This window comes from Myotis daubentonii, chromosome 14 (genome assembly GCF_963259705.1).
Source record: "Myotis daubentonii chromosome 14, mMyoDau2.1, whole genome shotgun sequence".
Lineage (NCBI taxonomy): Eukaryota > Metazoa > Chordata > Mammalia > Chiroptera > Vespertilionidae > Myotis > Myotis daubentonii.
The window spans coordinates 15,542,405-15,566,839 of NC_081853.1; the positions used below are offsets into that span (position 1 = coordinate 15,542,405).

Sequence of the window (24,435 nt, forward strand, 5' to 3'; positions counted from 1 at the left end):
GGCTGTTCCGACACCAGCCGGTTCAATCTCGGCCATTTAGGATGGTCAGGCCTCGCATTTGCCCTGTCTCTCTGAAAGAAGTGGGAGCAGCACGCAGCAAACGTGACTGAAGGTATCCAGAGAGCACCCCTTTCCAACCCTGTGTGATGTGGGTTAGAGGAGGGTCAGGCTGCACCCCATGTCTCCTATAGGACCCCCCCCATCTATACTTACCCACCCTGCCTGCCTCTCAAAGTCACTTAACAATAGCACAGCAGTGATAATGGTAAAGATGGTAATAACCACAGTAGCAATAATTATGACTATTTTTTAATCTTTGCCATTTGCTTGGCCTTGTTCTAAATATTTTATCCCCTTTAATCCTGGAAATAACTCTATGATGGAGAAACCAAGGCTTATAGAAATGTTTTATAGACACATACATCCCACACACATGGAACCTGTGTAATTTGCTCAAGGTCATAACAAGTAGCAAATGGATTTTGAACTCAGGTCTGTCTCATTTATGCTCTTAATTTCCTTGAAGTATGTAAGTAAATGCATTGTGAGCCTTTTTATATTGTTGTCAAGCACATTGTTTTAAACAAATATTTAAATTTATTTTATATTAGCTTAATATATTAATTTAAATAAAACACATATTGTTTCAAAAAATATAAAAAGAGAAATAGCATTGAATGGCAGAAAGATGAGTGGCTTGGGAATCGGGCCTAAAGAAAAATCCCCTCTTTGGCATTTACTAAGTTTGTGACCTTGAGCAAGTCAGTAAAGCCTTTGAGCTTGATTGTCCTCTGTAAAACGAACGTAATACTTACTTACCCTGGGCTAACGGGGAGCTTACATGGACCAGTCCTCTCAACTGTGAGCACACTGCATGGCTCATTGCAGGTGCCCTGGTCCCTCCACTTGTGACTGGGAGGCACCTGGCGATTCTCCTTTGATTCTAAGACACCATATGAAAGGACTCCAAGATTTGGATCTAGGGCGAATGGACGCCGAGCCCAGGAAGGATAAGATATTTAGTTTTGGACCAGGGCCAGCTCTCCTGAAAATCGATCAGTAGAGATTTGGGTCAGTGCTTCTTCAGACAGCCTCACCCAGAACAACGGAAAAAGCAGTTGTTCATGGACCATTTACTAATGAGATTTAGACGTCTGCCCTGTGCCGTCAGAAGGTAGCCAAGCCTGAAAGGAGACAGCCATTGTGTGGCCCCGGGGACAGTGACAAAAGTGGATTGGGAAGGAGACAAGTGGAGGCTTAACGTTGAGACAGCAGGATGGAGGCACCAGTGATGAATCCCAGAGCCCACCTGGTCCGTCCAGAGGTACCTGTGTCTCCATCAGATCTCACATCTGAGTACACAGAGGCCTTTGCTCGGTTGCAACGTAACAAGGGGCCTCTTCCTGGTTGTTTTTTGATTTGAGAAGCATGAGAGGGTTTTCCCAGAACCCAAACATTTCTAGAAATGGTCTCCATCGAATATGTAACCGGCAGGGCTAAGGAATCGGATAGTATGTTTCTTTGTTTTCATAAATTCCCCTCTGTGACTGCCTTTCCTTCCTGCCCCAGCGAGGCACCTCGGGTTCAGGCAGAGGGCTCAGGTGCCCTTTCAGTTTATTTATGACTTGACTCAGCCGCCTGTTTCCTTGCAAGTGAGGTATGACCAGTCTTGGATTCCTTGCTCCTAAAGCACAAGGGCTGAGTCCCATGCTCTTGCTCAGGACAGCGTATGGGTAGACGCCCTGGCCATGGGTGCCTCGCCCTTGAGCAGATCTGACTTTCCCTCTCACAGGAGCAGTGGAAGTTACAAATGCCCCATGCGGACCGATGTCTGAACAGCTGTGATTTCTTTTCACCTGTCTGTGTATTTTAAGGAAAACAAATGCCCCCACTGGTAGGGAAAATGCTCTCTCTTATTTTGAAAAGCAAGAAGTGTAGCCTGAACTTGCAGGTTTTGAGTCTCCAAGGAAATTTGAGGTTGAAGAATTTCAGCCTTCAGTGACTTTGCTTTTGAGGTTTTGATTTAATTTTGGCAGCCAGGTGGTTAGCGGAAAGGAAGGGTGTCACCCCAAGAACACGGGCCTCCCTTATTCATCCTTTTAGTCACCCATTCAGAAATTATTCACTGACCTGCCACGCAGGACACTGGGGTTTCAAGTCATGTGCTCAAACCGGAGGCCGCAGACCAAGGCACAGTTGTTGGGCTCACCCACGGCGCCTTCTTTCCATGGTTGAAAGGGAGTGGACTCTGCACTGGCTTCATAAATTTGACAAGAATAACAGGGTGGGTCTGTGGCTCCTCAAATTAGCTGAGAACCTGTGAGACCAAGTGTGTAAATGCAGACGGTTCACACACAGGGTCCTTCCTGCCCAGGAACTCCCCCAGGTCAGCTGTGCATGGCGTCCGGTGCACGGGGGAGGTAAAATGGCTCATTCGCTAGCCTACCCAGGACCACAGAATGGTATAGGTTATCCAGTCCAGATAGGTATACTGTCTTCAAGGCCAATTCTCTAGCAGAATAGAGTTATAAAGATGTTTCCTCCAAAATTCCTGACGTGCAGTACTTTCTTCGACCTCCTCTGCAGGTGTGATGTGCTCTCCCAGACTCTGGGACAGGACAGAACAGTGGGGAAGCACATAGCTTGAAGCCAGGTAGATCTAGGTTAGAATCCAGGCTCTGCCACTTGCTAATTATAGAATGTTGGGCAAGTCCCAGCCCCTCTCTGAGCCTCTGTCTCCTCCTCTGTAAACTGGATACAATACTTGTCCCTACCTCATGGAGTGACCATGAGGATCGAACGAGATCATGCATGGAAGGATTTAGTTCTGTGGTCAATATGTAGTGTGTGTTTAACAGGCTAACGCTGCCATTCTTACCAGTCCGAGTATGATCATTATTAATCGCTTTGGGGAAGTTCAAAGTAGAGCCACACCCTCTGTTTTTGGAGATGCTCATTTGTCCGTGTCTCCAGGGCTTAAGTTTTCTGCTGGTGATTTATTCCAGGAACTGTTCTTTTTAGATCATTGCCATGAACGAGCTCCCCAATATTTTAGAAAAGTCCGGGGTGGGATTTCGAAGTTCCTGGGTGAGATGTTCAGCACCAGCATGGGGCTGTTTCACGTGTGGGCTCTTCATCACGTGGGTTGGTTATGCTGGCCAGGCTGTTGGAAGGGGTGTCCTTTTCTCTCCACTCCCTCCACCCGTGTCCTTTCTGGAGTTGGGTAATTGGTGACGAGGACAAGTTTCTCAAAGAAAGCAGGACCCAGGGCATTAAAAAATATATAAAGAAGTACTGTTCTGGGGGGAGTCAGCCATGTACCAGGCACTGAACCAGGTTCTAGGAAGAGGACCATGACAGACCAAGTCCTGCCTTCATGGGCTTCCATCTCATGAGAAGGTCAACCAAAAACTATAAAACAAAACATTGAATTAAACTATCTTTATGAAATGGGTGTCCCTGCTACTCTCTATCTCAGCATCTCCTCTGACTCATTCGCTGTGGAGATCACAACCGAATTATTCTTTTTTCTTTTTACTCCCAATTAGTGGGCATGGATCATGCCTGGCTCATAGCCCAGGACTCAGAGGAGGGCTCTGCACATCAGAAGTGCCTGGTGAACATAAAATGAGTGGACAAATGACTAAGTAATGCTTTGGGCCAGAGTTTTCAACTTCAGGTTACTTCTTTGTTGCTGGCAGCAGCCAGTCACCACCCTATGTAATGGAAATCGGAAAAAAAAAAATCCACTTTCATAATCCATGCAGCTTTTATTGCATAAACTTATGGGTTTCTTAAGGAGATCATTCTATGCCAGATTAACTGGCCATGGCTTAATGAAAAAGACCCCTGGAGGGCATTTGTCTTCTGGATCGGACACTTGGGCAGAAGTGTCTGGGGTGAGGGCTACTCAGAAGACTGGGTTTGAGCACTGGGTAGTGTGTTGAGTCGGTCTGGAGAGGGCTGCGTGCCTGTGAGGAAAAGAGCCTCTCGTTATCCCCTCTCCTGTTACTCCTCCAGGGGTAACAGGCTACTGCTGTTAATGTGCCAAGTTGACAGCAGCATTGAGCCCTAGGAATGGAATGACAGCAGCATAAAGCTCTGTAACCTACAGTGCTAGGGAGCTGCACACATCTGCATGGCTTACAGTGTGGGTAATACATAACCACTTATTGTGCCCCTACTCTGTGCCGGGATTCCTTCCAGGAACCCCACACAAATCATCTATGTGCCTTACAACTGCCTGACTGGCAGACATCATTTCCAATTTACAAACAACACCCTTGGCATTTCCCAGGATCCCAGGTATAATACTGTAGCCTCTCACGGCAAGAGCAGCTGGACTCAGGAAAGGTCGAGTGGTCCTGGGCCACAGGACACCAGCACTGCTGTTCCCCGCTCGTGCACCCCAGTACTAACTGATGGTGTTAGTACTTCTCCCATTTGCTGTGCTGTGTAACGCTGCTCAGTACAACGCTCCAGGCAGATGCTACCAGACATCCCAGATGGCAGATGAGTCCTAACCTATTTGCCAAACTTGCTTTGAACGATGTATGTGAAGGGTTTTGCAAGGAATGAGAGTCCTGGATTCAGAGTGTTACTCGGTAGCTGTGTAACTTTGAGCAGATTGCTTATTGCCCCTGACCTGTTTGTTTATTTACCTGTGGAGGGGAACTCTCCTATGGCCATAACTGCCTCTTGCCTCACAAGTCACCGTGTAAGTATAACCAGGGATTTGGCCTCTCTGCTACCACCATGCACTTTCATTGTAACTGGATACGAATCAGTAAGGGCCAGGTCCCTCCCCAAACATGAGGCATCCTCAAAAAAGGCAAAGGCTAGCAGCATCTTCTCAAAGCTCCCGCCAAAGTGGAGTATTTGACTCCCAGGAACCACTTGGCCAGCTGGCTATGCGGGTGCCTGTGCACCATCGCAGAGCGGCTGATGTCGCGTCCTGGCTCCCCGCACTGGATCTCTGAATCATTCCCCTGCTTGAGTGGGATAGGAACCCCCCTATTAGAGTTGAGAAAGGGTGACTCAGAGAAGTGAGGTGACTTTCCCTAGACTGTTGGGATCTTACTGCATTATCGTTAATCATGTGCGAGTCTGTCCCTCGGGCTAGGTGCATGTAAATTCCTAACCGTGGGAGCGGCTGTTCTTGGCCTTCCCAGGAACAAGCGCACGTCTTGGCACATAGTGGCTGCACAACAAACCTTTATTGAAGTGAAAAAATACTAGAAAAACTACAGTAAGCAGGACAAGGACGACTCTGGCTGCTTTCCAGCCTCTGCCAGTGTTCACGCTCAGGGCCTGATAGAGGAGGAGGAAGGGCTGGACCTCTTTGGGGGGTGAAGGCTCCAGAAGGCTCTTGACTCCACCATCACTTCATGCCAGTGATTCTGGTCCGTGGGTAGCTTTCTGCCAAGTCGGAGAGGGAGACTTAGTAAGTCACAGATGAGGGACTCATGCAGTACTTGCCTGGTTGGTTGAGCTGGGATGTGGAAGAGAGGTGAGTGTATCTTGGATGAGCCTTTATTGTGGTTTGGAGATTTGAGTTTCTGTTCTTTTTATAAAGTGGAAAATATATTTTTCTACAGCTAACCTGGCAGACTTCTTTGGTCATAAGTTCATTGGAAATACAATTTTCCTCAGTTCAAGTAATGACTTTTCTGAGTCTCAGGGTTTATGTCTATAAAAGAGGAAGGTTGGAGACGGTGTCTAAGGTTTGTTCCAGCATTCTGGTTCTGCAATTACGTCAGGACCCTGGATGAGGTTTAGAACAAATTTAAATTACCCTAGTACAAAGCAGTTCTAAAAATGGAATGTCTTTAAGTGAATTAGATTTTCTCTCCAGTTTTTTCTTTCGTGTTAGTCAGAATATGAACTTTGTGTCTAAATTTCTAAACCTTGATATATGAAGAAATTTAGAGGGAAAAATACAGAGAAACAAATTTTAGCAGCATGAATACAAATAATAACATAAAGCAGTTATTCTAGCAGTGATGGCGAACCTATGACACGCGTGTCAGAGGTGACATGTAAACTCATTTTTTTGGTTGATTTTTCTTTATTAAATGGCATTTATTTTATTTTTATTTTTTTATATATTTTATTGATATTTTACATAGAGGAAGGGAGAGAGATAGAGAGTTAGAAACATCGATGAGAAAGAAACATCGATCAGCTGCCTCCTGCACATCTCCTACTGGGGATGTGCCCGCAACCCAGGTACATGCCCTTGACCGGAATCGAACCTGGGACCTTTCAGTCCGCAAGCCGACGCTCTATCCACTGAGCCAAACCGGTTTCGGCAGTTAAATGGCATTTAAATATATAAAATAAATATAAAAAATATAAGTCTTTGTTTTACTATGGTTGCAAATATCAAAAAATTTCTAAATGTGACACGGCACCAGAGTTAAGTTAGGGTTTTTCAAAATGCTGACACGCCGAGCTCAAAAGGTTCGCCATCACTGTTAGAGCGTAATAGTTTCCCGTACTTTCTTAGAACTATTCGTTTACGTTAAAGGTTTTGGGGAGCAGGGTAGAAATGACAAGGGTTGCGTGTGCTGCTTGATTGAATATTTCCTTTCCTTAATCAAAGCCATAATCCCTGTTTACATCTGAACGTTGTTTTACTGTTTGTTTTGCAGCGAAAACGGAAGCAGAGCGCCCAAGATGAAGATGCTGTTAGCCTGTGTAGTCTGGACATTGGTGTAAGTACAGCACTTCCCACTGCGAACACCTTTCATTCTCAGTCTATTTGTTAACATGCTGTGCACGTTACGTGGCTTCTAGGATCTGACTATGGAAGTCGTGACCTGGGAGAAAATTCTTTTTAAACAAAATGTTTTATTTTACTGGAGAAAGCTGTGTGGCCAACTTAAACTTGCAAGCCAACTTCTACACCACTCATCTTTCCTCTCATAACATGGGTTATGAACTCAGTGCATCTGGGTAGAATCTAGGAAAAGGCCACCGTGCTATTTTAGAAGCTGGTTCGAGAAGATGGACTAGATGTTTGTCCCCCTTTGGAGAAGTTAGCGAGTTGACCCAACCCAGGCAGCTGGCGGCCCAAAGGCCGGAAGTCTCCAGCAGCTGTCGGAGTGAGGGGCTTTGGATTCAACAGATGGTGGTTTCAATGAAGATTCTTACTATCTTTGTGACACCTTTCCTCGCCTCTGAGTCCTCATCTGGAAAACAGGGGTGAATTTTTATGAGGATCAAATAAAACAAAAGTGAGAATATGATGCACATTACCTAGCATGTACTAGGCACCCACCAAATATTAATACTAATTAGCCTGACTGCGTTTTCTTTAAAAGAAGTTTGCAAAAGCTATTTCAGTGACATGGTAGTTGAGTGCTGGTGATGATAGAGGAAAAAAAGCTTTCTTTTTGAATCTTCATAGAACGTGGATTATTGGGTTCTCATCTGAAAACATTTACTTGCTGGTGTGAGTAATGCTCTCTTAGTTATTTTTAGTTCTTACAGAGTTTTCTGTGACGTAAACAGCCATGATGGAGTGAACCTGAGCTGTCGTCTAATTAATGTATTTGCACATGTTTATTTCACTGTATGGGGTTTGTTTCTGTCTTTAGGCTATTATTAAAGAAGCTGGACCCGTTTACTAGGTTGCCATGGTAACAAAACAAAAAGCTGATGTGCTTCTGGGTTTTACTTATTTTATTATTGACAGGTGAAGTCTATGGAACCTCTACTATCAGCAGCAACTTTTTTATGTTTGAATGCTTTAAGTTTTGTGGAGATTAGTAGACTCATTGGCTTTCAGAATTTAAGACACCCTTAGCCTGTTCCCTCACTTTGCCAATGAAGAAATAGACGCCCAGGGAGGTGTGGTCATTTAGGCAAGACTTTAATCTAGGTCATTCCTAAGATCGTGCCTCATCATTCATTTTTCCTCGACTGTATTTACTTTTTAGGAAAACATGTCTCTAGTAGCTTTTTAGCAAAGAACCTCTAATCTCTTTTGTGTGAAAAGATTAGTATTTTCAATTATAGATTGTGATTTTTTTTTTTCCTCTTTCTCTCCTTTTAAGCATATCATACCATGTTTTGTCACAGTAAAGAGACTTTTTTTGATACTTTGGGATTCAACTATGGCCACACTCCTTTCTGATTTGCCTGGCATTTTTCCTGGATCTTACAGATTCTAGAGCCTGGGCGGAGTTCCCTCCAGACAGTGTCACATTATTATAAAAATTGTAAAAGTTGGAAGAATCCCAGAAGCCGTTGGAGGACATGAAAACCGATGTTTTGCAGGTTTACTGACAGTTCTTGTCACACGGAGGTGACAGGATGTGTGACAGGTTGAGGAAGTGGTCCTGATTGTCAGTGCCTTGCACCTCGCAGGCACTCGGGAGAGAGGAGTTGAAATTGAATGAAGTGGGGGGTGAGGTCACCTTTGAGAAAATGTTTTGCCATAAAGGCAACAATGTCTAAATAAATATCTGAGTCCAATAAATTAACCTTCTGATAAATAAATGGCCTTTGAAGGCTCTGTGCAAGTAAAGAGCTTTCTTTTTGAATCTTCATAGATCGTGGATTATTGGGTTCTGATCTGACAACATTTATTTGCCAGTGTGAGCAATGCTCTCTTAGTTATTTTTAGTTCTTACAGAGTTTTCTGTGGTGCAAACAGCCATGATGGAGTGAAGGGGCTTTTAAGTGGGGATACGCAGTCGAGTGACAGTCCCTTAACTAACAGCATGACTACAGGGTTGTTTTGAGCCTGTTTCTATGTGTCGTGGAAAGTAGCATATAAGAAAGATGTGGGTTCCGATGGGTGACTCATACTGGAGGATGCGAGGGTTTGGGAAAGTAATATTAGTAACTCTCGATTTTCATTCCACTAATAAGTGGAAAGACATTCACCAGATAGCTTGGAACAAGAAGCTGTTAGATGAGGGGAAGGAGTCTTTTGGGGACCATGCTCAGGTTTCTGTTGAGTCCCAGCTGAATGCTGTATACACGGTGAGCTCTTGGTAAATAGTTATTTGCTGATGAATCTTAAAAATTAAAAATGGTGAGCCCCCCCAGTTTATGTGGAATTCACCCTTTTAAAGAAATGTACCATTGACATAAAACTGGGAAATGTTCACACAGATGAAATCTTCTCCCTTGGATTAAAAAGCATGCATAGAGCCCTAGGTGGTTTGGCTTAGTGGATAGAGCATCGGCCTGCAGACAGACGGGTCCGGGTTCGATTCCGGTCAAGGGCATACACCTTGGTTGCAGGCTCCTCCCCAGCCCGGGCCCTGGTCAGGGCTCGTGCAGGAGGCAACCAATCAATATGTTTCTCTCACATCAGTATTTCTCTCTGTCTTTCCTTCTCCCTTCCCCTCTCTCTGAAAATCAATGGACAGATATCAAAGGTATGCATAGAGCCCCTCAGGGTGTTGGAGTGACATTCCCACTGGCATCTTTCTTTCTTTTAACGCCTCAGATGACGATTCTGATAGCTGCCTGAGAGTTTTCTACACTTCTCTCCAACCTCTTATAGAACTTGGGCTTAGAGACCAAATAGGAGTGGATAACCTAAGAGTTTATTCTTATAGAGCAGGGTCCTCCATTGGTTGGGGGATCACAGACTCCTTTGGGAATCTGGTAATAGCACTTGGGCTCCAGAAAGTTTTACAAGATTGACATGTGATTTCATGGGCCTCCTGGAGCCCAGCCAAGACCCCATGTTAAAAAGGGGTTGGAAGGGTCTAAAGCAGTGGTTCTCAACCTTGGCTGCACATTAGAATCACCCGGGAATCTTTTTAAAATCCTGATTTCTGGGCCTCATCCTCCGGAAATTCTGTTTTTTGTTACTAATGTTGTGGCCCCACCCCATCACAAAGAAACAGAATTTCTGGAGGATGAGGCCCAGAAATCAGGATTTTAAAAAGATTCCTGGGTGATTCTAATGTGCAGCCAAGGTTGAGAAGCACTGGTCTAAAGGCACAGTGACGTATCTCCAAAGAACTACCCTCCCACCCTTCACCCCCAGCCCTTGGTGAAAAATGAATTGTGTGATGATATAATTGGTCTCTATTTTTTCCCATCACTTTACCCAATCCACTGGCTGAGCCCCCAGCTTCCTGGCAGGATAGAATAGAAACTGTTCCAGAAAAATAAAAAAAAGACCAACCTATACTTTTGAGAACAATTTGCAGAATACAGAATGCTCCCAGCAGCCGCCTACAAATCTCCCTCACGTCAGAGGAAATGAGTGGGATGATTTCAGGGACATTTCTTCCCCCACAGCACTTTTCTAGTTTAAGTTCTAATGGATGAGAGACACCTGAGTGAAGAGCGGGGTTCATGGCGCCCCAGGAAAGGCCCGGGTGGAAGAGCCGGGTGTGTCACAGTGGAGGGCACTGCCTAGCACCAAGCATCCTTTCTGAAAAAACAAATGAGTTCTGGGGGGGTGGATAGAATAAAAATAGTTTCCGATGATAAAAATAATGTAAAAGACAAAACGGAATATATGTTCTTTGCAGAAGATTTGGAAACTTTGAACAATAGAATTCAATAAACCCATCATGAAGCAGTAGCCACATTTTGATGTATTGCCTTCCTGGCATTATACACACACTCACTTTAAATATTTTTCATTAGGAAATAGTGCAGACATATAAAATGGTGTAAAGGATAATATAAGATTCCATGTAGCTATCAATGCAACTGAAGAAATATGACCTTAACAGCAAAACCACTTATTAATTTATTCCTGTATTTTTCATTTACTTTACTTATTGAGATCATGTTACCACATCTTGAAATAGTCTTCGAGGGCATTATTTCTAGTAACTGTAAAGTACATTGTCACATGGGGGCACCAGATTTACTTAACCAATCCTTCATTGGCTATTTAGATACGTTACAACTTTTTTCTCTATTGTAAATAACACCAGTGGGCATTCTAGAGTACCATTGTGTAATCTCTTATTAGTAGGATACAATATGGACCTGGCTAAAAGAGTGTGGATATTTTTTAAACCCGTGAACAGGTTTGTACCCCTCCTGGCAGTGAGAGGTGGAAACGCCGTTCAGAGCAGTTGAGTATCTTGTACGGAGACTCAGAGTGGGGGTTGTTTTCAGGTGTCTCTTGCCCGTCTCTCTCTCTGAGCTATCTCTCTGGTCCCTTGTTAATCAGATACTTTCACATGGGACATTTGCTTACACCCCCTCTTTAGGAGGAACCCTTCCTGCTGCGCTGGGGGGCCTGGGGCTTTTCCAGGGTAGCACGTGGAACCATGATTGTGGGTGAGGTGAGATCTATTTAATCTCACAACTGTCCTCTGACCGTAGGTGTTATCACACCCAACTGAGGCTCAGAGAGAGAAGCAATTGGCTTCAAGTCCCAGCTTATTGTAGATTTAAACCCAGGATGTCTGGGTTTCACTGCTTCCCCACGCTGCCTCCAGGACAGGCAGGAAAAGAAAGTGTTCGGCTCCATGGCTGCTGGTGGTGGGTGACGGGTCTTGTTGGCAAACCAGCTTCAAGGTTTATGACAAACATCCCCAATTGCCATACTGTGCTTTCCAGTTACTTCCCCTGTTGCGTGGATGCTCAAATCACAAGTGTTGCTTTCAAGGGGAAAAGCTTCCTGTCTGGATTAAGCCAAATAATGTTTCCCTGCTAGGGTATGTTAAACCAGACACCGAGGAGCAGCAGGCGTGTTTGATCTCTGCTCAGCAGAGTCCAGGTACGTTAAAAAGATCCCGTTTCTGTGGTTTTGTTTCTCTCGGTCTGTCTGAAACTTGCTAACTGGACAGAGTAGTCTTGCCCTGGTCACAGCAAAATTAGGCAGAAATTACAGAGTTTCCATCTGCCCTCTGCCCTCACGCGCACGCAGCCTCCCCCTGCTATCCACCTCTCCAAGAGAGCGGGATGTTTGTGACACCTGGTGAGCACACTCATCATAACCACCCAGAGTCCATCCTTTATATTAGTGTTCACTTGGTGGTGTACCTTCTGTGAGTTTTGACAAATGTGTGATGACACATACCCACCATGATAGTGTCTTACAAACTAGTTTCACGGCCCTAAAAATTCTCTGTGCCCCACCTGTTCGTTCCTCTACCCTCTCACCACTGGCAACACGGATAGTTCTATTGTTTGCAGAGTTTTGCCTTTTCCAGTCTGTCATACAGTAGGTAGCCTTTTCACACGGGCTTCTTTCACTTAATTGTATGCATTGAAGTTTTCCATGTCTTCATGTGGCTTGAGAACTCTTTTTTTTTTTTTTTTAATCACTGAAGTAATATTCCATTGTATGCACATAGCACAATTTACTTGTCCATTCACCTCATGAAGGATATGGTTCATTGCATGGCTGCCTGTTCATGCACAAAACAAATGAGTCATGGTTTGTTTTAACCCGATTCTCCATGGAGAGGCACTTTTGTCGTTTCCAGTATTTCCCAGTTCCAACAATGACCATCCCATACCCCAGAACCAGTAGTAAGGTCGATGCAAAAAAATGCCTGTGGACACTTGCTCTTTAACATTAGTGTGAATAGTAGTAAGTTGCCATTGTTATAGTTCAGATGCATGTGCTGTTTTGTTCCATTCATAGAGACCAATGTAAAGTAAACAGAAAGCAAACTGTTGCCAAATGCAGATCTGAGCAGGCTGTTAAAATTGATGGAGAAGGAAAGTTTTATCTCCATCATGTATGTTTCACTTAAATAATGGTATGTGCAGCTTTTAAACTTAGATATCCAGAAATAGCACCTGTGGTTCAAAAAGAAAGAAACAAGAGACTGTCATAGTGAATTCAAAGAATAAGTTTGTTATGTTGACAAAGTTTACATCTCAACTGCCTTTAACATCTTGTTGTTTATCATTAACTCTACTTTGAGATTATTTGCTGTAAAAACAGTCACTAGAAAATAATTGTCCACAAATGCTTTTTCTTATGATTTCTTTCTCTAAAAGGTAGCATGGGTCTGTCCCCCTGAAAATTACGTAAATAATCTTGGTTAGGAAGTTCCATCCAGGCTTCCACTGCCAGATAATTGAGTTTTTCCCCAAATGACTTATATAATTGCATCAGGCCTCATCTTTGATCTGGTTATATATTCCTGGTTTCAATAGCAGAAGTTTTTGTTTTTTTTTTCCTTTCCTTTTTCCCTTGGCATTTAAATTCTTGGGTAACTTTGGAAAAAGGTAAAAATAATGAAGGACCCAGGTGAATTCTCATGGTTTGTGTGTCTTCCTGCACCTGCTGTCTAACTGACACTGCTGTGTTCGGATCATGTTATGGAGAAAGTCGACCCAGAATAAGCAGGTGGTTTCTCTATAAGCATCACTTCATGGCCAGTACTGATGGTGAAGCATTTGAAACTGAATCATCTGCTTATCCTCAGTGGTCAAAATGCCAGTGCGGGTTAACTCCTTAGAAGTCCTGCAGGGAACTGCGTAAAGGTGTTTATTGTGGTGCTTTCATGAGCAGATAGACCTCTTCCTCTGATGGTTCTATAAATGAGATTTCTTTTACTCCCCTCACACCTCAAAATATCACTTCCTAAAATTGGAATCTTCTAGGAACACTAAAATCAATACATTTAAAGTGTTTTCTTTGCCTTTCCTTGGCAGGGCAAAGTGATGTTTTGCCGGCGAGGTCCATATAAATCCCATCCAAGGGTTATATTTATTACTATAGAATTAATGAACTCATGTTCATTCATTGCATTACTAATTCAATCAAGCGGTATTTATTGAGCTCTACCCTGGGTCAGGCGCAAGGACACTGAAGGAAGTGAAACTTAGGATTCATTCATCTGCAAAAGAGTGGAAATTGCTCTTGATTTTGTCACAAGTTAACCAGGCACGGAGAAGGCACATCTTACTGCACCCAGGACTGGTTTCCTGCTTTCTGTAAGGGAATAATCCCACATGGTTGGTTGGTTGGTTTTGAAATAAATAAATTTTGCTGTATATTCTTCTGGTAACATTTTTCTACCTTAGAGTATCTTGAAATTGATTTCTTTTCTTCCTGCTGGTCAACCCAAAGGTTCGACTGGGGATGTGCTTTATGGAAAAGCTGACCTTGAGAAATTGTACTGTCTGGCAGGTGAGCTTTACACCTGTGCTCTCCTTACTGTGAGCTGATAGGGATTGGGAGCACTGGATTTCAGAGCAAGATCTCTCAAACTTTTAGACCTGAAAGGGACCTAGAAGAGATTGTCTTGTTGAATGCATTTCATAGTGTAGATGTGGCAATTGACGCTTGGATAAGTCAAGTGTCCTGCCCAAAGTGACTGATGACGAGTGAGAATACAAGTCTTGGGCCTCATGTTCCGGATCGGACCTTAAATCCCAGAGAAGGTAGAAGCTAACAGTTCTGGTTTTGGCGTTTTGAATACTGGCCTCACCACTTCCTGCCTGTGTGACCTTGGACAACATATTCAAACTCTCTGTGTTATGGTTTTCTTGGCTGGAAAAATACAGATGATAATAAGGTTGCTGTACGGGCTCAGTACGATGATACAAGTAGGGCTGTGGCACAAGGTGGCAACAGGTAAGCACACTTACTATTGATATTGCAAAATAATCCAGGACCGTAGACCAGGGATATTGTCTATTTTAGGCAATAGTGTCTCCCTGCTGCCCAAGAAAGTGCCTAGTATATCCAACCATTAGTTAAAGATTAGGTTTTTGAATAGGTTTTTTTCTAATGTAAATTTGGTAACTCTCATAAATACGTGATACCAGGGAAGAGAAAATAAAGATGTTCATGTGTTGCTTAAAACAAGAGGGTTGTGGAGTTCTGTGCCTTTTTAGGTGGAACGAGTTTGTTTTTAAACAGGCCACTTCTATAATAATTAATAGAGGTATTTGACAAAGCTGTTGATTTCATCCTGCAAAGCTTGATTCAGATCCAAGCAGTCTCAATCAACAGGTGACTGACTGATAACAGCACTGTCAGCTCAGCTCTGCCTTTCAATAGAGCCACAATCACATCATGACCACCTCCAGCAGGACCACCTGTCTCAGGCCTCAGTCATCACAGTGGCTGGATGATTCCAGGGGCCCCCCACCTGGTCGCCCTGCATCTGCCTTTGACCCTTTGCTGTCCACTGTCAACACAGCAGCTAGAAGGTTTCTTTTAAGCCTAAATCACACGCTGTCTCTCTTGTGTCTCCCTCCTCACTCAGTTGTATTGCCACATCCTCCTAGTGGCCCTTGAGGTTCTAGACCTCGTCACCTACTCCCTCCCCTTTCCCTGGGCTCTCACCACACTGCCCACCTCTTATTTTCCTGCGCTCAAACCCGGGGACTTAGCAATTGCTGGGTCTCTCTAAGTCAGTGGTTCTCAACCTTCCTAATGCCGCGACCCTTTAATACGGTTCCTCATGTTATGCTGACCCCCAACCATAAAATTATTTTCGTTGCTATTTCATAACTGTAATTTTGCTACTGTTATGAATTGTAATGTAAATATCTGATATGCAGGATGTATTTTCATTGTTACAAATTGAACATATTAAAGCATGGCGATTAATCACAAAAACAATATGTAATTATGTATGTGTTTTCCAATGGTCTTAGGCAACCCCTGTGAAAGGGTCATTTGACCCCAAAGGGGTCGCGACCCAAAGGTTGAGAACCGCTGCTTTAAGTGGAGAGCCCATTTACATACCCGTGTGACTGACTTCCCCCTTTTCTTTCTGGTATTTCCACAGATGTGCTTAGAGGGGCTTTTTCTGTCTCCCTATGTTGAAAATCATCTCCATTCCCAGAACCCACTCCATCCCTGCATTCCCTACTCCTCTTACCCGACTTTATTTTTTTCTTCATAGTATTTATCATCACCTGCCACACGATGTATTTTCTACTTATTAGTGTCTGTCCACACTAGAATATAACTTTTATTTTGTTTTTCTGCCATATTCCTAATATCTGGGATGGCGTCTGGCACGGAGTGTGTCCACTTCACATTTGTCGGATAAATGAGTGGCCACTTTAATGTTCATATGTTTCATGCTGTCTTTAGAAGGTTACTGTAACCATGAGCTGGCTTTATCTTGGCAACACTTTAAGGATGTCTGTCTTCCTCTATGTATGTATGTGCATTTCCTCAGTTTTTAAGAAAGGCCATAAAACAAGAGGCAAAGCCAAAGCCTACCTGAAGAGACCTTGTGGTATACAACGCAAGATAAGTGAGCTTGCTGCCAGGCTTTTCCGAGCTCATAAAATAAATCAGCCCGGACATAAGAAGATATAAGCAGTGTGGAATGCACCCGGGATTCCTGAAGAAGTGGAGTCGCTAATGCCAATGCTTCCACATCTAGCCCAGCTGGTGCTGCAGGAATCTCGGGGGAATAGTAGGAACGGAAACTTCCTGTAAAAATGAAAACCACCCCCCCCCCTTTGAAGTCTCCGTTTCTTTGCATTTAACTGGCATTTATTGAGTGCAAAGCACCGCTCCGGGTGCCCTCCATGTGGAGAGAGAAGGAGAGGAGTATGTAAGGAGCTGTCAGTCACACTCATCTCCGGGTGATCCGTTTAATGGGAAGGAGTGTACGCCAGGCCGTTTAAAGCGTTGGACTACCAGGATGTACATCATCCGTATCTCACCCTGGAATGCGTTCTGGTGATTACATTGAAATGTGAGCATGCCTTGAATTCTTGAGCATTTTCAAGAAAATAAGAAAGCTGCTTTGGAGAGACCCAGCTTTGTAGGGACTAGAATGTTCTAGTTCTCCCAGCTGGACCTGGGTGGAATTCTTCCCCGCTCCCCCCCACGCCCCCGGGCTTAGTGGAGGAGCCTCCCCTTTACCTTGTGTGTTTAGATCCTCCTACCTGGAGAAGGTGAATAAGACTGTGGTTTAAATGCCTTTCATTGACTATAAACTTCAAAGACAGTGGGAAACTACAGAAGAGGAGCTGAATGGACCCCCAAATGGACCTGATGGTCTCCTCCGCTACATTATGCTTATAGCTTAAAAGAAAGAAGGACTTTTAAAAGTTTGCTAATAACCCAAAAGGCAGATGGTTCCGCTATCGCTAACAGAGGCCACTGCTCACAGATGGCACCTCACCAGCCACCTGTCTAAATGGCATCAAAGCCACTAAATTCCATCGAGGAGGCAGAAGAGAGACAACATCTTAACGTGGTTTGGTTTTCACAAATGTGAATGTTATGCTTAGCTGAAAAAACTTTGGCTTTAAAAAATTGTAAATTATCTTCTTATAGTCAGTATTTCACCTTGTGTTACCTTCACATGGAACAGGGAGTTTGCTTGTGATTATGTTTCTGAAGAGCCTTTTGCACGGCTGCTGACAACTCTGCCCTGCTCTTTGCCATGGCGGGATCATTCTTCTTTCAGGTTAATCCATGCTCCGTCGCATCATGTCTCTGCCACATTGCTGCTTTAAGTTTTGCTAGGTTTCTCCATGATGGTCTCTCTCCCTAATACAACCAGCAATTGAGGCTGAAATTTAATTTACATTATTGTCATATTGCGGAAGTAGGCCTGCCATGTGCATGCCGTCCCCATGGGGATGTGGAGGAGTGTCTGAGATGAGAAATGAGCTGGCTGCTGGAGACAGTCATGAAGAATGTGTCTGCAAATAGGCATGGCATGAGGGAGGTTATCTCTGTGTGTTCTATAATGAAGGTGGTGATTTATGGGCTCCCGGGAAACCACGGTAAGAAGCAAAATTGCCTTTGGCACCTGGAGGTTTTGTTTAGTTTGGGAGCTTATGTTTGACTGAGGGTCTCACGTTGTTGGTGGAGCAGTGATATTTTACTGAGTACACTTTGAAATGTTATTATATCTTCCTAGAAGCCCGATGTACGAACTTTGTGCAAGGGACTCGGCCCTCATAGCCCTGGCTTCGTCTAGAACAGCCGTGGGCAAACTACGGCCCACGGGCCGGATCCGGCCCGTTTGAAATGAATAAAACTAAAACTAAAAAAAAAAAGACCGTACCCTTTTATGTAATGATGTTTTACTTTGAATTTATATTAGTTCACACAAACACTCCATCCATGCTTTTGTTCCGGCCCTCCGGTCCAGTTTAAGAACCCATTGTGGCCCTCGAGTCAAAAAGTTTGCCCACCCCTGGTCTAGAAGGTCGTTCGGCTATCGGCCTAATTAGCATATTATGCTTTTATTATCATAGATGTGATGTGGTCTTAAAGATGCGAGCATGCTTCTGAGAAGGGTGTCAGTAATTTCCCTCTTCCTAGAAAGGTCTCTGTTAAGTGGCATTGATCATTGATTAGCTTCCCACAGTACAGGTGATTAGGAAGACATGTCTAGGTCCTCAATAAAGGGCCTTACATGTATGTTTAAATTCCTTTTCTCATTTATTTTTTCATTCATATTCATGTTGATTGAGCATCTTCTATACTTGCACTGTGTTGATGGTGAGTGGATAAAATGGTGAACAAGTCCTGGCTGGAGTGGCTGTGTTTAGAGCAGGGGTAGAGAACCCTTTCTCTGCTGAGGGCCATTTGGATATTTATAACATAATTTGAGGGCCATACCAAATTATCAACTTAAAAATTAGCCTGCTATATTTGGTCAAACATTTAATTAACTCACCCCTAATGCCTTGGCAGGGTCAGACCAAATGATTTTGAACTTCAGTTTCCACATCTATAAAGTAATCTAGTCAGATTACATCCTTTCCAGTGCCCAAATTCCCTGTGTCCATGACGTTTTGGGTACCAGGGGTTTTTCAGGAAGATGACTAAAAGGTAAATACAATTAGATGCTAGTTAATAATGGGAAACCATGGTGCCAGGCCAGGTCTTTAGGTGTGGTCTCATGGCCCCCATCACAACACACGGGGCCTTTTGCAAAGCCCATGAAAGGTCTGGAAGTGCAATCCATATCTGGGGGACAAAGAAACCAAAAGGTTATAAAGGGAAAGCTTCCTCCATATTGGTTTGCTCAGGATTTGGAGAGAAATAGTCTCCCCTGAGTCATTGTACTAGTACATGCACAACATCTGAAAATAAATTGTTTCTTCCTGAAAAAAAAATAAATAAATAAATAAAAATAATGGGAAACCAATATGTAAGTTTGCTCATGTAACCACCTTGCTTCAAGTCCTTCTCTCCATCTCCTTGGGATGGTGGAAGAAGACATAAGCAGTTAGGGGCCACTAATGTGTGCTTTTCCATTTCTTATTATAGCAAACACATCTTTAGTCAGGATGCTGTCACTGTAGGCCGCTGTAACAAAATACCGTGGTCTGGGTGGCTTAAAGAACAAATAATTATTTCTTAGAGTCTGGAGGCTGGGAAATCCAAGATCAGGTGGCAACAGATTCGGTCCCTGGTGAGACCTCTCTTCCTGGCTTATAGACAACCACCTTCTAACCTTCTCACTGCCCTCACCTGGTGGAAAGAGAGCTGCGAACTCACTTGCTCTCCTTAAGTGGACACTAAGCTCATCGTGCCTGCCCCCTTCCCCTCATGACCTCAGCTAAGCCTAATTACTTCCCAAACGCCCCCAATTAACCATCACACCAAGGGGTAGGGCTTCAACATATGAATCTGGGAGGGACATAAACATGCAGCTCAGAACAGATGCCTTTTTAAAACACACCAGATGTGTGATTCGTTAGAAAAACAAAGCCCTTTGGATGAGGAGGGGTGGAAGCAGAGATTCTAATGAAGCTGCCCAGGGTGCACAGCCGAAATGAAGTGGGAAAAGCTAGAGGAGTGTTTGCTAAGGGGCTTCATCTGCCTCTTCTGTGCTTCGACTTTGGAGTCCTTTGTCAGCAGTTGTAACCGGCATGCTTAGCTGCCACCACAAACATTTTCCAGTGGAGGAGTGTTGATAACGTTTCATTGACCTAAAAAAAAAAATCTAATGACAGGGCCACAGGAAAGGCAGGAGGTATAATTTGCTGGTCAGCCTTGGTCAGCTGCCCACAGCAGCCTGGTCCTGTGTGAGTCTTTAAATGAACGTACATCGCCACGGAGATCCCCCCGGGGCGGCACGATTTAGCCTTGGCCTCATAGCGGAGCTGCAAATTCAAACAAGAGCAGCTCTGTTGGCCTTCAGACTACAAGCGAACTGCTTTCTTTGTGACGTGTCGCCCAGCGAAATAATCCTGATAAAAGCTTTTTGTTTAGCCCTTGGAACAAGAGCAGGGATTTAGGGAAGGAGTGTTTCCCCACCCTCTTCAAAAGTGGTTTGATGTTGGCTCAGCAATAGCTGTTCAGCAGATCTGGATTCAAAGTGGGCATGGGGGTGGGGGGATTGTGGTGTAGAGAGGTTCTTGGCGGGGGGCGGCTCTCAGGTCATATGAGGGGCTCTCACACTTAAAGACAGACAAACTGCTCCCGCTCCCAGACCACTCGCCATGCCTTTGCCTCGGTGCTATTCCTTGTAGATTCCAAATGGCGAGGAGTTCAGGGACTTACACTTAAGCCCCATTTCAAGCTCTGGGTGACAACCTGTGATTTTGACTTTGTATCAGACTGGCCAGAGGAAACCCCACATTTTTAGTGCACTCTCTCACTGTCCTATGGGTTGACACCTAAGGACGTCACAGGTTGATCTATTTATCAAAATCCTCTTTTCGAGACCAATTAAATGTTTTCCATTCATTCTACCTAATTTTATAGTCGGCTTTTTCTAATAGTGCATGCAAAATTTAATTTAGAAGTATTAAAGGACCCATTTAACCAACAAAGGTTTTGTATGCAATGCAATTAAAAAGCCAAAATTAAAAGCAGCAACTTTTTTTTCTTTTCCCCTTTTCTGGATTGTCTCAATCCTTATTCACCTCAAGGATTTTTTAAGAACAGCTCCAATAAAGTCATGGCCTGCTACTTGAAACAAGGAGGCCCGGGGTTCTGAGAGAACGTCACCCCAGTTCACCAGGTGCAAAGCGGGGAGCTTGTGGGCACAATGGCCCTTCCTTGTACCTAGCACCAGGTCCTGGTTCGCAGGGTGGTTCTGACTGGGCTTCTTCAGAATCCTGCTGAGTACGCCAAGTCAATGGTGAAAGAAACATCCAAACCTATAGAGAATGTTTAAGAGTTTGTTTGAGCCAAATTGATGACATGTGCCAGGAAGAAAGATCTCAAATGCCCTGGAGAATAAGTTTTGCAGTTTCTTTCATGCATTTGAGATTAAGGAGGGAATGAAAGGAAGATTGCATGAAGGTAGGAGGGAGCAACTCAGGGATGGCATTATAGGATAGTTAAGATTGGGGATGGCCCCGCTGGTGTGGCTCAGTGATTGAGCATCAACCCATGAACCAGGAGGTCACGGTTTGATTCCTGGTCAGGGCACATGCCCGGGTTGTGGGCTCAGTCCCCCCAGTAGGGGGTTTACAGGAGTCAGCCTATTGAAGATTCTCTCTCACAATTGATGTTTCTATCTTTCTCTTCCTCTCCCTTCCTTGCTGTCTTTGAAATCAATAAAAACATATTTTTAAAAAATGATTTGGGGTGGCCACATGGAGATTGGATTACAGGTAGTTAAGATTATGTGCTCTCCAATCAATGATTCTTTCTCATCATTGCTGTTTCTATCTCCCTCTCTCTTCCTCTCTCTGAAATCAATTTTAAAATAAAAAAAATAAAAATAAAAAGTTTATGTGCTCTCTTGAGGGTGGTTGTGTTTATTTCAAAGGTGTGTTAACCTAGATGCACAGAAACAATGACAGGGCTTGCTTAAGGCCAGTGGTTCTCAACCTTCCTAATGCCGCGACCCTTTAATACAGTTCCTCATGTTGTGGTGACCCCCAATTTCATTGTTACAAATTGAACATCATTAAAGCATAGTGATTAATCACAAAAACAATATGTAATTATATATGTGTTTTCCGATGGTCTTAGGCGACCCCTGTGAAAGGGTCGTTCGACCCCCAAAGGGGTCACGACCCACAGGTTGAGAACCGCTGCTTAAGGCAAAGGTAAACCTTTTACTAAAAAGTTATGTGCCTGCAGTCATTGAAAATGGCCCATAAATACTATAGACCTTTATCAGGTTATCCATTTAATGACACTTTTTGCATTTTAAAACAGATGGATTAGATAAAGCACTATAAGAAATTCCATAAAAGCATATTACAAAAAAGTGTTATATTTTCTTTAAGCCTTTGTCAACTAGAGCTTTATCTGCAACTATATGCTGAAATGCTTTACCATTATTTCCACACATAAGGTAGTTTATTACTGAAGGATGTAAGTAATTTGGACATTGTATAGTAATTTTGATTCAATTTTGTATTGAAGACCAGAATCTTACTTTTTTTCAAGCTCCATATACTAATTCATAAAGATCAAGCAGTTTTGAATTAAACCCAAATCAAATAAAGGGATAATATTTTATCATTTTCCTTATATTAGTATCTATTGCTAAAGTAAAAATAAAAATAGTTATTAAAAAAAAAAAGCTCTGTGCCTGGGGTATGAAAACCCACCATAACCTGCCAAGTTAAGAATTTATGATCAGATTATCCTGTGAGGCTACTTTTCAAAGAACCCCTTTTTCCATCCACAGTAATAACTACTTTTAATGGGTTCTGATAGGAACAGTTCTAATTATTTCCATTTTTATTTTTTCAAATACCTGGGCCTTTTTCTTCTGGGAAAAAAAAAAAGTTTTAAAATTATTGCCTTGTTATCGGTCTGTGATCTGGCAGCTTAGGAAATATGGCCCATGGCTGTAGCCCTGGGTGCTTATATAACAGGCTTTGGTCCCATAGTTCTTTTTAAAGGGAGAATGTGTGTCAAGGATTTGAAAAGCTCTAATATAAATTTTCACAGAAATAACATTGTTTAGACCTTACTGAGATGATAAAGAAGCAAGTCAGTTGATCTTGGGAGGCAGAGCAAAGCTTCTAACCAAGCTCTAGAAAGCATGTAGATTTTTTTTAAAATTCCAGTTTTATTACAGCAGAGGGGTCAGCTGCTATTATGATGGAGCCTATGAAATTCAAAAATACTCTTGAGGTAGAATAGAATTTTCACTTTGGGCAAATTCTAAAACAAAAGATACAAAGTAAATGAGAGGGGATCTTAGATTTGATGACTTAAGAATCCTTCAGTCCTACCCTGGCTGGGTAGCTAAGTTGGTTGGAGCATCGTCCCATACACCAAAACATTGCAGGTTCAGTTCCCAGTCAGGGCACATATCTAGGTTTCGGGTTCCATCCCCAGGTGGGGCACCTACAACCAATCAATGTTTCTCATATCGATGTTTCTCTCTATATATTATCAATAAAAACATACCTTGGGTGAGGATTAGGAACAATAATAACCCTCCAGTCCCATGTTGGTATTTGAAGGCTCTGGGGTAAAGGGCTTGAGAAAGAGGTTATTCCTCCCCTTACCCCACACTTCTTTTGCTACTTAAGTTGTGTGTAATTCATGTGGCTTGGTGCTCTTCCATGGTCACCTCCCTTTGGAGATGTCCTCCAGGGGTCTGGATGGGCTGGTGGTGGATTCAGATCATCCATCCCCTGGCAGACGTCTCCCATGGACACCAGGGTAGGCCCCCGCCCCACCATCTCCTTCCTCACCGTCGAACCCTCTGGTCTTTAGAATAAAACTGAGTGAAGTGACATAACTGGGACACTTTGAAAGTCAAATAGGGAAATTGAAAAATGACACTTGTCTTTTTGTAGTTGTCAAAGTTAAATTTCCTTTTATTCTAGGGTTAAGGGTAAATATTTGGGATTGCCGCTAGTGATGGCATCTGTCATCCATCCTCTGGGCTGCAGATTTGGGAGGGTTCTGGCTCAGCCTTATAGCTTTTCCCCTCACTTAGGGGGAGGCAGCCCAGATGACCTGTTTTTCTATCAATATATGCCGGGAGCCAGTCCATCCTTGCTGTTTCAAGGGACCTGGCATATATGGCATACGGTTCTTAATATGTTTGCTCACCTTCTTGGCGCTGTGTTTTAACCAAAGTCACCTCTCCAAGAAAGGTTGAATCCCCAGGTAGGGATTTTCCCCTGAAGTTAGGGAGGGAATAAAACCCCTCAACTAAGTGCCAGGCGGGTAATTAATCCCTTTAACTACGAACAATCATGCTTAAACTACATAATCTTTTCTCCCTGGAATGGAGATAAGAAATGCCCTAACCTTTGTAATAGAGATTGATAGGATTGAATCAACTGGTATAAATACAGTTGTAACAAGACAGAAACACTCAGAACTTAGAACAGAATCAAGAAGACAGAACCTACACGGAGCCTAGAGACAGAAGAACTTTGCTGGAGAGAGCATGCCGGAGGATCCTGGAGAAGGACTGGCCTCAGAGCCTAGAGACAGAGCCTAGCGGGATAACATGGCAAGGGATCCTGGACTGAACCTGACTACAGAGATTGGCAGGAGAACCTGACTGGAACCTGGACACTGAACCTGACTGGAGAACCTGGACAGAACCTGGCTGGAGAACCTATCGAGGGAACATGGCTACAGAACTTCCCTGG

The 24,435-nt window shown here is 43.5% G+C and overlaps 1 protein-coding gene across 5 annotated transcripts in view; it reads left to right on the forward strand.

Moving 5' to 3' along the window:
- ARHGEF3 (Rho guanine nucleotide exchange factor 3) overlaps positions 1 to 24,435 on the forward strand; it is a 288,364-nt gene that overhangs the window by 154,261 nt on the left and 109,668 nt on the right. For all 5 annotated transcript variants that reach the window (XM_059663245.1, XM_059663247.1, XM_059663254.1 and 2 more), the window contains one exon: positions 6,654 to 6,716. In XM_059663245.1, coding sequence (XP_059519228.1) covers positions 6,654 to 6,716 — 63 coding nt within the window. The remainder of the gene's footprint in view (positions 1 to 6,653; positions 6,717 to 24,435) is intronic.